This window comes from Podarcis muralis, chromosome 8 (genome assembly GCF_964188315.1).
Source record: "Podarcis muralis chromosome 8, rPodMur119.hap1.1, whole genome shotgun sequence".
Taxonomy (NCBI): domain Eukaryota; kingdom Metazoa; phylum Chordata; class Lepidosauria; order Squamata; family Lacertidae; genus Podarcis; species Podarcis muralis.
In genome coordinates this window covers 10,571,212-10,586,176 of record NC_135662.1, presented here as the reverse complement: position 1 = coordinate 10,586,176, position 14,965 = coordinate 10,571,212, and the positions used below count along the sequence as shown (strand labels likewise).

The following is a 14,965-nucleotide window of genomic DNA, read 5'->3' as shown; positions in this document are numbered from 1 at the left end:
CCTCAGCCCATAGAGCGAGATGAGCACCGCAACCCCAGAGTCGGTCACGACTGGACCTAATGGTCAGGGGTACCTTTACCTTTTAATGAGCTACATGGCTGAGTGGGGATTCGAACTCTGGTCTCCCAGGTCCTAGCCCAACACGCTAACCATTATGAAGCTAGTGCAGACTTCTGAGCACTGGAATAATATGCTGGAGATTGTCTATCCCCACCTACAGTCCAGCTGCAGTTCAATTTTCACCGCTCAGCTCAAAGTGACATCCTTTCCTTAGAGTAATAATAATAATAATAATAATAATAATAATAATAATAATAAATTTTATTTATATCCCGCCCTCCCCAGCCGAAGCCGGGCTCAGGGCGGCTAACAACACTAAAACAGTGCAACAGAGTAAGGCCCACTGGACACAGTAAAAATACGTTGGATCATGCTGTTAGTCAAGTACAGAAGTGAACCATAGCTCACAACTTAGTTGTGAAATGATCTCAGTTTTTGTGTTTCAAATACTTTCTGTCTTTCCTGCAGGTTTTTCGACTGTGAGCATCTCTGCGACGCTGATCCTTGTTGCTTGGGCTTTGGACTTTTAAATGCTTCCCAAGGAACAGGTGTGTGTGTGTGTGTGTGTGTCACTGCAAACCTGTAAGCAGTGGGTTATCTTATTTCACAGGGAAAATAAAAGATGATCTGGCCATCTTGTGTGGGATTCCCCACCAAACTGACAACTATCCCTTCCCTCACAGAAGCTGAGCTGCAAACTGTTTTCCTCCCCGAGTGACAAAACCTTCTGAGCCTGCCACACCAGCTCAGCCAATCAGAGCCAGATGCTTTTCTGCCAGAATGCCGTGTAATGCAGATTTATTTACATGTGCAACCTCCCACATCTGAAAGACACAGAGGGAGGCAGTAAATTCGAAGTACGCTAATAAAACATCCCTTTGAAATAGTCAATATTTCATAAATGCTCGTCCATTATTTTTTCTGAACTTGATTTCTGGACCTCCTCCCAAAACAGCAGGAGCCAGCACAATGAGTCCTTTTAGCGCAATGAAGCTTTCCCCTGTCCCTTCCTGTGCCTCTGTGCACCCTCAAATCAGCTCTGGGGAGGTCAGGACAACCCCCCAGAACCGCTAGTGGTGGGAGGAGATAGGAGAAAGTTCCATTTGGTAAGCAAAAATGCTTGCACTGTCGAAACAATCCTAAGAATACCACATTGAATTCCACCCATCTGTAGAAAAGGGGACCGCCATAAATGTATATTCCTTCCCCTTGCAGGCGGCAAGGTCTCATGCTTGGTTCTGAACAGTTTGGGAATCCAAACATGCAGTGAGGAACTAAGAAGCGACTGGCAGCTTTCAGATTGCACATCTGCAGAAACAGAAACCAGGGTCCATCCCTTTGGTTGGTATCAAAGAACAGGTGAGTCGCAGCGTGAACGCTGTAATATTTTATACATACAGTCAAACCTTGGTTGTTGAACATAAACCGTTCCAGAAGCCTGTTCAGCTTCCGAAATGTTTAACAACCAAGGTGCGGCTTCCGACTGGTTGCAGGAGTTTCCTGCACTCAGCGGAAGCTGTGTCGGACGTTCAGCTTCCGAAAAACGTTTGAAAACTGGAGCATTTATGAAATATACTCGAGAGCGGATTTCATGCTCTTTATTCAGCTCATAGTGGTGAGGAGGAATCTAAGTTCCCCCAGAATGTCTGCTTTATATACATTATTTACACAATGGGCCCCACGTGATTGGCTAACTCACCTGTAGGCCAATCAGGTTGTGGATTCACTTCCACCTGGAGCTGGATTGGGTGGCTCTTGTGGACCAATCAGACTGCTGCATTCTGGACTTTATTGTTCTAGAACCAAGCAAGCTGCTGTATTCTGAACCCTATTCAACTCAGTACATAACAATTTATTTCCCGTTTTTTGGCGTTTGGGAGCCGAAATGTTCCAAAACCTCTGTGTTCAGGATCCGAGATTTGACTGTAATATTATGTAATGAGGTATATGCCATGTTGGGGTGGGGTGTAATGCTTCTTCTGGGGTAGTTTGCCCCCATTTGGTCCCCACCTTGCACTCACCTGTGGCTCCTAGAAGCTGTCAGCAGGCGACAGCCGCCACACCCTGGAAAACGGCTTCGGCTGGCTGGCTAAACCAGGTGAGGGTAGCTAAAACCTTTGGCGAGTTAGCGAAGACAGGCTCTGGCAAATTGAGAGGAGAGACCAATAGTGGGTCTAACGATCAAGAAGGCAATTTCTGCAAATGTTGTAAAGGGGAGTGAGGGGCAGATGGGACTTCTCAATTTGGGAAGGCAGCCCAGGAAGGAGGAGGAAAACTCTGATCCTAAACCTCCTCTGCCTTGCGGTTGGATGGCGCCTTGTACGGCTCCTTCTGGCAACTGCTGCAGCCCAGCTGGTGTCAAACGTATTGCTCTGCTTTCCTTTGGACCACATCAGCAAGGCTGAGAAGGGGATCTTGTCATCTGGGGAGCCCAGGACCTCCATGCTCACCCCTGGAGGTGCACTTCATTGCCTCTCAAGACAACAGATGGACGCCAGCAACAAGTGTAATAATAATAATAATAATAATAATAATAATAATAATAATGTGGGTTAAACCACAGAGCCTACGACTTGCTGATCAGAAGGTCGGTGGTTCGAATCCCCGCGATGGGGTGAGCTCCCGTTGCTCGGTCCCTGCTCCTGCCAACCTAGCACTTCGAAAGCACGTCAAAGTGCAACTAGATAAATAGGTACCGCTCCAGCGGGAAGGTAAACTGTGTTTCCGTGCGCTGCTCTGGTTTGCCAGAAGTGGCTTAGTCATGTTGGCCACATGACCTGGAAGCTGTACGCCGGCTCCCTCGGCCAATAAAGCAAGATGAGTGCTGTAACCCCAGAGTCGGTCACGACTGGACCTAATGATCAGGGGTCCCTTTACCTCCCTTTACTAATAATAATTTATTATTTATACCCCGCCTATCTGGCTGGGCTTCCCCAGCCACTCTGGGCGGCTTCCAACACAATATTAAAATACAGTAGTGCATCAAACATTAAAAGCTTCCCTGAACAGGGCTGCCTTCAGACGTCTTCTAAAAGTCTGGTAGTTGTTGTTCTCTTTGACATCTGGTGGGAGGGCGTTCCACAGGGTGGGTGCCACTACCAAGAAGGCCCTCTGCCTGGTTCCCAGGTGTTTGTGTATAAACATACATTAACCTTCTCCAACATGATGCCTTTCCAAAATTTTTGGGCTACAGCTTCCATCATCCCTGACCATTGAATGTGCTGGCTATGGTTGTTGCTCAAAACACATGGAAGGAACTAGGTTGGAGAAGGCTTATGTACTCGTGCACAAATACACCCCTCCCCTCCAAAAAAAACCCAACCTGAAAATTGCTTCCATTTAATCGCACCAGGAATTCAATGAGATGAGCCACCTCACCCAGCTTTTGAGTGTGGCCTGCCCTGCCCATTTCTGCATCAAAAGATTTCATTCATATTGTCTGATGCACATGTGTAAGCGATTATTTGTTTAAGGCAGAGACAGCAAAGCTTCCCTTTGTATAGCTTAATATCCCAAAGGCGTAGGCAATCTGGAATGTAAAGAAGTTAATTTTTTTTTGTAGCTGAACTCCACTGAACTTTTGGCCCTTTTTATAGAGTGGGGCAGATAATTAGAACCCAGCTCGCAGATGATGGCTTTTTCTGTAGGCACCCATATTTCAGCCTAAAACAGTGGTTTATATTTTATTTGTCTTCTCGCTGACCCTTAAACTATATTGAGCAGCGAAACTCTGTTCTGTATAACTAGCTGACCACAGTGGCATCCTGTACGGGTGGGTGTAGTTTCTTGAGATTTCCTTTCAAGCAAATCTGGCCTTTGTTTACTCAAAGAAACGGAGAAGCAGAAATGGAAAATGTTGCCTATTTATGTATTTATTTTATACCTATGCTATCACCCTGTATGGTTCTTTATAGTACAACGCTAGCAAAAAAACAACCACTGCAGTTATGTCCACACTGTGTATTTAAAGCACCCCAAATAATCCCGGGAACTGTAATTTGTTAAGGGTGCTGGGAATTGTAGCACTGCGAGGGGCAAACTACTGTTACCGGGATTCTTTAGGGGAAGCCCTGTGCAATACGTAGCCTGAAGAATCTATATTTTAGTGATGAGGCATGATGCAAAGGAAACAGAGGAAGGTGAGAGGCAGCAGTACCAGAGGATAAAGTAAAGGTAAAGGGACCCCTGACTGTTAGGTCCAGTTGTGGACGACTCTGGGGTTGTGGCGCTCATCTCGCTTTATTGGCTGAGGGAGCCAGCATGCAGCATCTGGGTCATGTGGCCAGCATGACTAAGCCACTTCTGGCGAACCAGAGCAGCACACGGAAACGCTGTTTACCTTCCCGCCGGAGTGGTACCTATTTATCTACTTGCACTTTGACGTGCTTTCAAACTGCTAGGTTGGCAGGAGCTGGGACCGAGCAACGGGAGCTCACCCCGTCGCGGGGATTTGAACCGCCGACCTTCTGATCGGCAAGTCCTAGGCTCTGTGGTTAAATCCACTGGCAGGACTACCCAAGCTGAGGTCAGCTGTGGCAGGACCTGCATGCACAGCGCTGAATGCAAACCTGCCAGCTGAACATGGAAGAAAGCCCACAAGGGGGCTGAATAACCCTTCTGTATGTCAGCTGGGTTGAGAAGCACCTTGCAGGCTATAATATATGGCTGCATTTGACGATGAGCACATAATGTCAGCCTGGTATGTACAATACGGACAGGGCCGCAGCATAAATATGCATAGAATAGGTTTTACTGCGCAAAGTTACTGTAAGTAAGACCTGTCCAATCAGCTCCTGCATATGTTGTTGCATCAATTCCTTCTTCCAAATACCATTGACTTTTGCTTGCAGTATGGTAAAAAGGTAAAGGACCCCTGTATGGTTAAATCCGGTCAAAGGTGACTATGGGGTTGCGGCGCTCATCTCACTTTTCAGGCCGAGGGAGCTGGCGTTTGTCTAAACTGCATGACTAAACTGCTTCTGGCGCAACGGAACACTGTGACAGAGACCAGAGTGCATGGAAACACCGTTTGCCTTCCCGCCACAGTGGTACCTATTTATCTAATTGCACTGGTGTGCTTTAGAACTGCTAGATTGGCAGAATCTGGGACAGAGCAAGGGGAGCTCACTCCATCGTGCAGATTCGAACCACTGACCTTTCGATCAGCAAGTCCAAGAGGCTCAGTGGTTTAGACCACAGCTCCACCTGCAGTATGGATCCCCTAATGAGTGTTTTGGTCTCCTTGCCTCACTCAGATGTGAGCGTTTTCCTTGGCAGAGGCAGCAATAGAAAGGCACTCTGCTCACTTTATTTTTAACCAATAATCGGACAGAAGGACTTTGCCACGTCCCATTGATTTAAGTGCTCCAAGATTATAATAATTATTTTTTTGCAAATAAATACATTCATAAGGTTTAATGGCTTCTTTCCTCCTCCAACAGTTAAAGTCCCCACCGTCTGTCCACCTGTTGTTCTACCCAGAAGGCAAGAAAATGGTAAGGAGGAAACATGAACACCATTGAAATAATGAAGCATCTCTGACCTTTAGTTCTTCCTATTTTCAATATTGCTGGCCCTCCATTTTTTTTTTGTTTATTCTGAAGCCAAGAATGCTGGTTTTCCCCACAGTTTTCATGAGGTTTAATACAGCTTTTTCAGAGAGCCAAGGGGTTTCCCTTATAAAGAAAGCTTTCAACGTTTGGGGCTTTTTAGCTTAAGGAAGAAAAAAAAAAGATGAGCTGGGTGAAGGGGAAGCATGATAAGAAATGGATAAAATTAGGTATCATGTGGAAAAAGTGGTTGAAGAGACTCTTGTCCATTTTCCCATAATACTACAACCCAGTGAGGCTAATAATAATAATAATAATAATAATAATAATTTATTATTTATACCCCGCCCATCTGGCTGGGCCTCCCCAGCCACTCTGAGCGGCTTCCATAAAAACCACAAATACAGTAAAATATCACACGTTAAAAACTTCCCTGAACAGGGCTGCCTTAAGATGTCTTCTGAATGTCAGGTAGTTGTTTATCGCTTTGACATCTGCTGGAAGGGCGTTCCACAGGGCGGGCGCCACTACCGAGAAGGCCCTCTGCCTGGTTCCCTGTAGCTTTGCTTCTCGCAATGAGGGAACAGCCAGAAGGCCCTCGGCGCTGGACCTCAGCATCCGGGCAGAATGATGGGGGTGGAGACGCTCCTTCAGGTATACTGGACCGAGGCCGTTTAGGGCTTTAAAGGTCAGCACCAACACTTTGAATTGTGCTCGGAAACGTACTGGGAGCCAATGTAGGTCCTTCAAGACCGGTGTTATATGGTCTCGGCGGCCGCCCCCAGTCAGATTCAGATTCAGAACAGGTAAAAGGAGACAGGTCTTCACACGTGGTTCCATAGTTAAACTATAGAATTCACGCTTACAAGCTGTGGTGATGGCCGCCATCTTGGATAGTTTTCAAAGGGAAGTAGACAAATTCGGGGAGGACAAGGCCTTCAGTTGTTGCTAGACACGGTGGCTAAGTAGTATACTATCTGAATGCCAGTTGGTGGAAACCCTAGATCTTATGCTCCAATTCTGCTAGTGGGCTTCCCCACAAGCCACCGTCGGAACAGGGTGCCTGGCCAGACTAGGTGGGACTTTGGCAGATCCTCCAAGTGTCCCTATTTCCCAGGGACGTCCCTGATTTAGAGAAGCCGTCCCGGTTTCTGATTTGATCCCGGAATGTCCCACTTTCCCTTAGATCATGGGTGTCAAACACAAGGCCCGCGGGCCGAATCCGGCCCGCCAGACCTCGTCATGTGGCCCGTGTAGCCGCCGCCGGCCACCAGCCTTCACCTTTTATTCTCGCTTTTCTTTCTTTTTTTGACACAAGAAAGCCGCCTCTTCAGCGCATGCACGGCAGCCTACAAGCCAGAGAACGTCTGCCCTCTAGCGGCGCCGGCCGTTCTACACAGGAAACCTCCACTTTACATGTCCTTTACATAGTCCTACAGATTCAACCGGCCCTTTGAGGGTGACCAAACTGCTGATGCGGCCCCCGATGAATTTGAGTTTGACACCCCTGCCTTAGATTGTCCCTATTTTAATTGGAGAAATGTTGGAAGGTATGGAGTTAACCGACCCCCGAGCCATCTGAAGGCAATACTGTACAGTCATATTTCAGTTCTTGAACGCCCTGGAACTCGTACTTTTTTGGCTCCCGAATGATCAAAAACCGGGAGTGTTCCAGTTTTTGAACGTTCTTTTGGAAGCCGAATGTCCGACGGGGCTTCCACAGCTTCTGGTTGGCTGCAGAAGCTTCCTGCAGCCAATCAGGAGCCCTGCTTTGGAAGTCAAACATTTCGGAAGTCAAACGGACTTCCGCAATGGATTCCGTTCGACTTCTGAGGTACGGCTGTATAGGGAAGGGATCTTTTTTATTATATTTTTTTAAAATGTTTTTATGTATATTGGAAGCTGCCCAGAGTGCCTGGGGCAACCCAGTAGGATGTGTGGGGTATAAATAGTAAAATTATCATTAAAGAATGGGACGCCCCTATTTTCATCAGAGAAATGTTGGAGGGTATGCTTTGGTCTGCTCCAGGAGGGCTTTGTCCCCGTGGTTTTTTATGAGGTACTTCACTTTCAAGCCAGAATAGACCACCTCTCATCTCTGGCACACTAATTTGGGCTCGATGGGAACTTGACTGAAGCTTTCCTTAGACCTCGGAGGGGGGGACTTGTGGGGCTCCAGTTGTGAACAGACTACAACTCCCACCGTCTCTCACTTTGGCCATGTTGGCTGGGGCTGATGGGAGCTGGAGTCTGACAGGATCTGGAGAGCTATCCCTACTTTAGAAAGCCTTTTGAAGCGTGTGCCAAAGTAATTCAGCTGAGATTGTTCAGGTATATAACCTCAAATAGGCCATGGGTATGCGGCGTAACTGGGCTTGTAAGTGCCCATTTCAGAGAGGGAGGCGCTGCCCTATTTATAAGCAGCCTATTTTAAAATGGAGATAAACATCTGGTGCTCTCGCTTTCCCCTGCGCCCGATGCCCTGTGCCACAACAGGCACCACCCAAGGAATGCAGAAGGCTTCCATTTCACATCTGATAGCTTCTCCGTGCCATGAAATAACAGCTTTGTGTGCAGAGAAAAGTAGTACTCCCAGGGGCAAGATTATAGTTATTATACAAGAAGAGTTTTGTGGGTGTGGGTGTGCGGGGGAATAGCACATGGTGTATTCTGTCCTTTCCACCTAGACTGACTGGCAAAAACATGTGTGCAGGGCGCATTCTTGAAATAAATGTAATTCGGTTTGAATTTCTCCTAAATAAGAAAGCAAAGGGGGGAAAAACCACACATTTTGAACAGCGCACAATCCTTTGTGCATCATGGAAAAGTACCTTTCTGAGTATTCAGAAAGCACTTGTTAGTGGGAAATGCTGGTATTTCCAGATTTTGGGAATGATGATTTCACACTGAAATCCTGGATAGACACTTGTTGTTGTTTAGTCGTTTAGTCGTGTCCGACTCTTCGTGACCCCATGGACCATAGCATGCCAGGCACTCCTGTCTTCCACTGCCTCCCACAGCTTAGTCAAACTCATGCTGGTAGCTTTGAGAACACTGTCCAACCATCTCGTCCTCTGTCGTCCCCTTCTCCTTGTGCCCTCCATCTTTCCCAGCATCAGGGTCTTTTCCAGGGAGTCTTCTCTTCTCATGAGGTGGCCAAAGTCTTGGAGCCTCAGCTTCAGGATCTGTCCTTCCAGTGAGCACTCAGGGCTGATTTCCTTCAGAATGGAGAGGTTTGATCTTCTTGCAGTCCATGGGACTCTCAAGAGTCTCCTCCAGCACCATAAGTCCCATATAACTCATGACCCAACCCGACTATGGTCTTGATTCACTTCCTGCATTCCAGTGCAAATAACATATGGAAAGCAGAAACCATCTTCACGGAATGCCTGTAATTTAACAATAAAAGTTACAGGCATCGTTGGACGCTGAAGGCTACAATTATGCGACGAAAGCAGCTACCGAAATGTGGTCAGGTTGGCACAGTCTGGTTTGAGTTGAATAGGGAAATTTCTCAGCGACATGGAAGCTGTGTAGAGTTGAGGGACCTGCAGGGATGCTGTAGAAAGTCCCTTCGTCGTGGTCACGTCAGGCACAAACCAATTGACCTGGGGTAGGATGGTGTGTAGAGACACCTGTCCCACCCAGAGGAAAAAACAACGCCAGAAAGTTAAGGACATCATGTTGTTTAGTCATTTAGTCGTGTCCAACTCTTCATGACCCCATGGACCAGAGCACGCCAGGCACTACTGTCTTCCACTGCCTCCCGCAGTTTGGTCAAACTCATGCTGGTATCTTCGAGAACACTGTCCAACCATCTCATCCTCTGTCGTCCCCTTTTCCTTGTGCCCTCCATCTTTCCCAACATCAGGGTCTCTTCCAGGGAGTCTTCTCTTCTCATGAGGTGGCCAAAGTATTGGAGCCTCAGCTTCACAATCTGTCCTTCCAATGAGCACTCAGGGCTGATTTCCTTCAGAATGGAGAGGTTTGATCTTCTTGCAGTCCATGGGACTCTCAAGAGTCTCCTCCAGCACCATAATTCAGAAGCATCAATTCTTTGGTGATCAGCCTTCTTTGGAAGAGCCTTTTGGGTCAGGTCAATGGCCCATTTAGTCCGGCATCCTGTTCTCACTGTGGCCAACCAAATCCCTGTGTAAAACCAGCAAGCAGGATCTGAGCATAAGATCACTCTCCCTTCCTGTGGTTTCCAGCAACTGGTATTCCGAAGCATTGCTGCATCCAGTCGTGGACGCAGAACAGACCCACCTTAGCTAGTGGCCATCGATAGACTGTCCAATTCCTTTTTAAAGCCATCTAAGTTGGTGGCCATCACTGCCTCCTGTGGCAGAGAGTTCCGTAGTCTAACAATGAGATGTGGGAAGAAGTACTTTTTAAAACCTGTCCTGAATCTTCCAAGTTACCTTAGGCATTTTTTCTTTCTCTCTCTCTCTCTTCCCAAGACACTGTGGTTGTAAATTTCTCTGTATGGTCTTGCAGTGATGCCACACTGCGTTAGATGGCTGCTAATGCCATGTTGGAACATTTAAGACAATGGCCTGGTTCACAAGGCACAGGTAGCCATGCTATGGCTTAAAGGTAAAGGCAAAAGTAAAGGGCCCCTGACAGTTAAGTCCAGTCATGAACGACTCTGGGGTTGCGGCGCTCATCTCGCTTTACTGGCCAAGGGACCCGACGTTTGTCTGCAGACAGTTTTTCCGGCTCATGTGGCCAGCATGATTAAGCCGCTTATGGCGAAACCAGAGCAGTGCATGGAAATGCCGTTTACCTTCCCGCCAGAGCGGTACCTATTTATCTACTTGCACTTTGACATGCTTTTGAACTGCTAGGTTGGCATGAGCTGGGACCGAGCAACAGGAGCTCACCCCATCGCGGGGATTCGAACTGCCGACCTTCTGATCAGCAAGCCCTAGGCTCAGTGGTTTAGACCACAGCGCCATGGCTTAATAGGCAGGTGACTATAGGGGATATTGGGGTCACTTCTCTTGAGTCCTTTTCGTTCCCACACTCTGAATCAAGGCTTGGGGTTAAGCTCTCTCCTGTAACCATGAGCTGAAGACTCAGGGTTCGAACAAGATGACTGGTTTGGCTTAGGTGAGTGTCATATGGCAGTCTTTAGTATGCTAGGGAGAAAGGTTCAGACTGCCTTCCCATTATTCTGCGGCAGTTCTATTTGTAGGGAGCTTTTGTTGAATTTTCTGTGTGCCCAGTCATGCAATACCCTACCTTTATCATGGCATGGTTTTACAGTTCAGTTCAGATAAAGCATTGCCACTCGCTTCTGCTGGTAGCAAAATCTGGTTCTGAGTTTGCTGCTAAATGGGATCAGTGGTTTTCTTTAGATCCATACGACATGTGAACGATACAACTGAGCAGGACTCAATGTGGCCCTCCAAGCCTTTATGCCTGGCCCCTGAAATGATCCTCAGGCCCCCAAGCCATATCCTTCACTGGTTCTTCTTTGCTTGAGTGTTTCTGCCCGGCTGAAATGTGCCCTTGAACTCTGCTTCATTCTTCCTTGGAGGGAAGTCAGAGGGGTGTGTGGATGGGTTTAGAAACTGGCTTACAGTATGAAGATTTACATTCATTTCTTTGCCTGCTTTTGCCTCTTGTCCCACTTACCAATGACATCTGCCCACCCTCCTCCCAGGAAGACTCCCCAGGAGGCAATGTGGGAAATGGTTGCCTACTTGTGAGTAGGACTGCAATTGGATCTTCCCTGTGCCACGGCTATTTCAAAGCACCTTGGCCTTTCTGCTCATTTGCAAAGTCTGCATTAAGACTCTGCCCTTTCATAGAAGGTGGTCTCTGATGTGTCGAAAAGCAAATAATAAGACTCCTTTCTTCATGGTAAAACAGACTCCAGTGGGCCCAAAAGTACTGTTCTGGCCATGTTGTCATCGACAAGTTGAGTCACATAGAATTATTCCCGATTAACATGCCTGAAGGCAAAACTTTTGCCTCTGTAGCCGTAATATTGTGGTACATGAGGTTTCAAGTTTGCTGACTGAGTCAGTAGACGTGATCGTGAATGGGAACGCTATTGCAATGAATGCATCTGAAAACCATCAAGGAAACCAGACAATTTGGCTCACAATGGAATCCAGACAAAGCCTATTCTTTTTCTAAAGAGCATAACTAGTCATTTTCAGCTTTGTGTCTGGACCTAGACATACCACTTCCACCGCTTTGGAACGCAGTTGCTGACTGCAGAAAATTGATGTGTAATTAGACTTTAAAAACATGTTGCTTACATTCATGTTGCTGAAAAGCTTCCCCTTTTTGTTGTTGTTTTCAAGGCAAAAGAGGAATGCGTGAATTGCAGTATTATTATTTTTTAAACCCAATGTGTACTTTTGAAATGCCCAGTTCTGCAAAAGTTCACTCTGGAAATAAAACATTGGGACTAAGTATCGTACAGTGGTACCTCGGGTTACATACGCTTCAGGTTACAGACTCCGCTAACCCAGAAATAGTACCTCGGGTTAAGAACTTTGCTTCAGGATGAGAACAGAAATCGTGCAGTGGCTGCGCGGCGGCAGCAGCAGGAGGCCCCATTAGCTAAAGTGGTGCTTCAGGTTAAGAACAGTTTCGGGTTAAGAACGGACCTTCGGAACGAATTAAGTTCTTAACCGGAGGTACCACTGTATAAGATAAGTATTGCATGAGATAAGGAATACAAAGATCTGATTCACATAGCTAACTTTCTCAAGGGCCTCTTTCAAAGGGGTTGGCTGATGGGAGAACAGATCCATACTTCCCTATATGCTTAGGGGACCCTTTATTATGTTACTCTTAAAAGTGTTTGTAAGGTAAATTAAGTAGATTTCCCTCTCAGCGACCTTGATGCACTGAATAGTTCTTGTGAATGCCCTGGCAAATCCAGAACACAGCCCATAAAAGCTTATTGAACCAGGAAAAAACAGGTATTGAGACTAAACATTATCTCTGCATAATGAGAAAGCTCTATCCGGTGTGTGTTTACGTCAGGGGTAACCAACGCGGTGCCCTCCAGATGTTTTTGGACTCCCCGTGATCAAGGATGATGGGTGCTATAGCTGGGCAACATCTGGAGGGAGCCATGTTGGCTGTTCCTAGTTTACTGGGTTGCCCAGCTGAGCCACAGAATAGTTCCATTATTAGATCAAAGTCAGAGTTGGGCAAAGGGACCCTTCTATCATCTAAATATTTGACCACTGGGATACATGAGGTTGCTCTATGTTGTTTTGGAAAATATCAATTAATACTTTGTGGGATTTCACTCTTCTGCATTTTGATTCCTAGTGATTTTGGACAACTGGCAGCGTGTGGACAGGGCCTCAGTTCTCATCGATTCCTCCATTTCAAAGATTGACATTCTGCACATCAGCAGAGATGGTTCCAGTGATTTTGCCACCTTGCGAGACTTTTGCCTTTCAGGTGAGAAGCTTCCTATTAATCCCATTGTTTTTTCTCGGGGCTTTTCCAATGGTGTTCCAAATATACGTGATTTCACTTAAACGGGGGGTGCTCCGGAAAGTCATTGCCTGTACCTTTGGCACCATCACTTCTGGGACAATTCAATAGGATATTTACAGAGGTGATTGAATCTTTTAAAAAAGTGAGAGGGATGTAGATGAACTGTTTCAAACTGGATCTGCTAATTAATCGACAGAGGAGGCAAAATAAGTTGCTGAATTGTGAAACTTTTTAAAAGCACAATATAGTTCCCTCAAGTTCTATTTGCTTTGTTTCCCGCCACTTCCTTTATAGGAGTCTTGCATTGCCCTCCTTTTGTTCAAAGGTTTTGTGGTCTACAAGGCAGATAAACGTAACCGAGAACCTTCCTTAGTTGTGCAGTGCTTTTCTGTGTATGAACAAATAAAGTCTTGCCTGAGTATCTAACAGATGGGGTGAATCGCTGTGTTTTATACAGCCCAAATCTCCGTGAAGAACTAGGCCTTAGTTCTTGAATCAGCTTTTTGAGCCTGCTTGTTAGTGTTATTTAGGGTTTTTGCTTGGCTTATAACACACACACACACACACACACACACACACACACACACACACACACCAAAAAACAGCAACCCCAAACCAGACTCAGCTGAATCTTATTGTCTGCTTGTCTGAGGGTGAAAATGGTAACATTTGTAGAGCAGCAGGGTCAGTTTGGAAGTTTCCTCATTTCAAGCGTATTTTTCAGCCCAAAGATTTTGCTCCTTTTGGGTTTAGCTCTGAAAAAAATACTCTGAACATTTGCAGCATAGGCTGACTGTGGATGCCATGGATTGGCCAATGGTTACGACATCACGAAAACACATCCACCAATTCTTGGAGCAGTTTTTTTTTTAAAAAAAAAAGAAAAAAGTTTTGGGTGTTGTTGTTTTTTCAAGGGGGGAAATAATGAGTGCATGCACAAATAGACATGTGCATGACTTGTTAACAGGTGAGTGCAAAATCGTATTTGAAAACCACTCCCGAACCTGATTGCATTCTTCCTTTTCCCTTTATCCTATCAATCTGTCTATAAATTTCTTTACCTGTCTTCATCCAGCTATCTGTATATTTTCCTTCCTTCATTTGCTTCTCCATCTTCCTCTGGGTTTTAACCTTTAAAGCCCTATACAGCCTAGGACCCTCGTACCTACGGGACCACCTCTCCTGGTATGTCCCACGGAGGACCTTAGGGTCTTCAAATAAAAACATCTTGGAGATCCCAGGCCACAGGGAGGTTAGGCTGGCCTCGACCAGAGCCAGGGCTTTTTCAGCCGTGGCCCCAATCCGGTGGAACACTCTGTCACAAGAGACTAGGGCCCTGCGGGACTTGACATCTTTCCGCAGGGCCTGCAAGACAGAGCTGTTCCACCAGGCCTTTGGCCAAGGCACAGTCTGACCCCCTCCTTTGGCAATCCTCACAGAACTCTAGCCCAATGGTTGCCATTAATTTGATTCTGAATTGATTTTAGAATGTATTTTACTTAATTGACTGTGTGATTTTATGTACACTGTGCTATTTTTACTTGTTGTTAGCTGCTCTGAGCACAGCTTTGGCTGGGGAGGGTGGGATACAAATAAAATTATTATTATCATTATCATCATCATCATCATCATCATCTTTTTGGTAAGACACTATGATTGAGCCATTGGCGGAGGAAATCTGCTAATTCCTTGGACTATATCTGCAGAAATGTCTCGCACTCAGCAAGAGTGTTTTGTTCATTAACTTCAGTCAGTGCCGGCCCAAGACATTTTGACCCCTGAGGCAAAAATGGTACCCCCCTCCCGGCCAGGGAAGAAGGGGTGAGCAAAGATCTACATTGGGACCTCTTGCCCCTGTAGCTCCTGCTGCCTGAGGCAGT

At 46.3% G+C, this 14,965-nt stretch overlaps 1 protein-coding gene across 1 annotated transcript in view; it reads left to right on the top strand.

Moving 5' to 3' along the window:
* TG (thyroglobulin) overlaps window positions 1-14,965 on the top strand; it is a gene marked incomplete at its 5' end in the record, with an annotated part of 174,890 nt that overhangs the window by 73,626 nt on the left and 86,299 nt on the right. Inside the window, 4 exons of the mRNA XM_077933621.1 lie at window positions 529-608; window positions 1,276-1,419; window positions 5,502-5,555; window positions 12,912-13,046. Coding sequence (XP_077789747.1) covers window positions 529-608; window positions 1,276-1,419; window positions 5,502-5,555; window positions 12,912-13,046 — 413 coding nt within the window. The remainder of the gene's footprint in view (window positions 1-528; window positions 609-1,275; window positions 1,420-5,501; window positions 5,556-12,911; window positions 13,047-14,965) is intronic.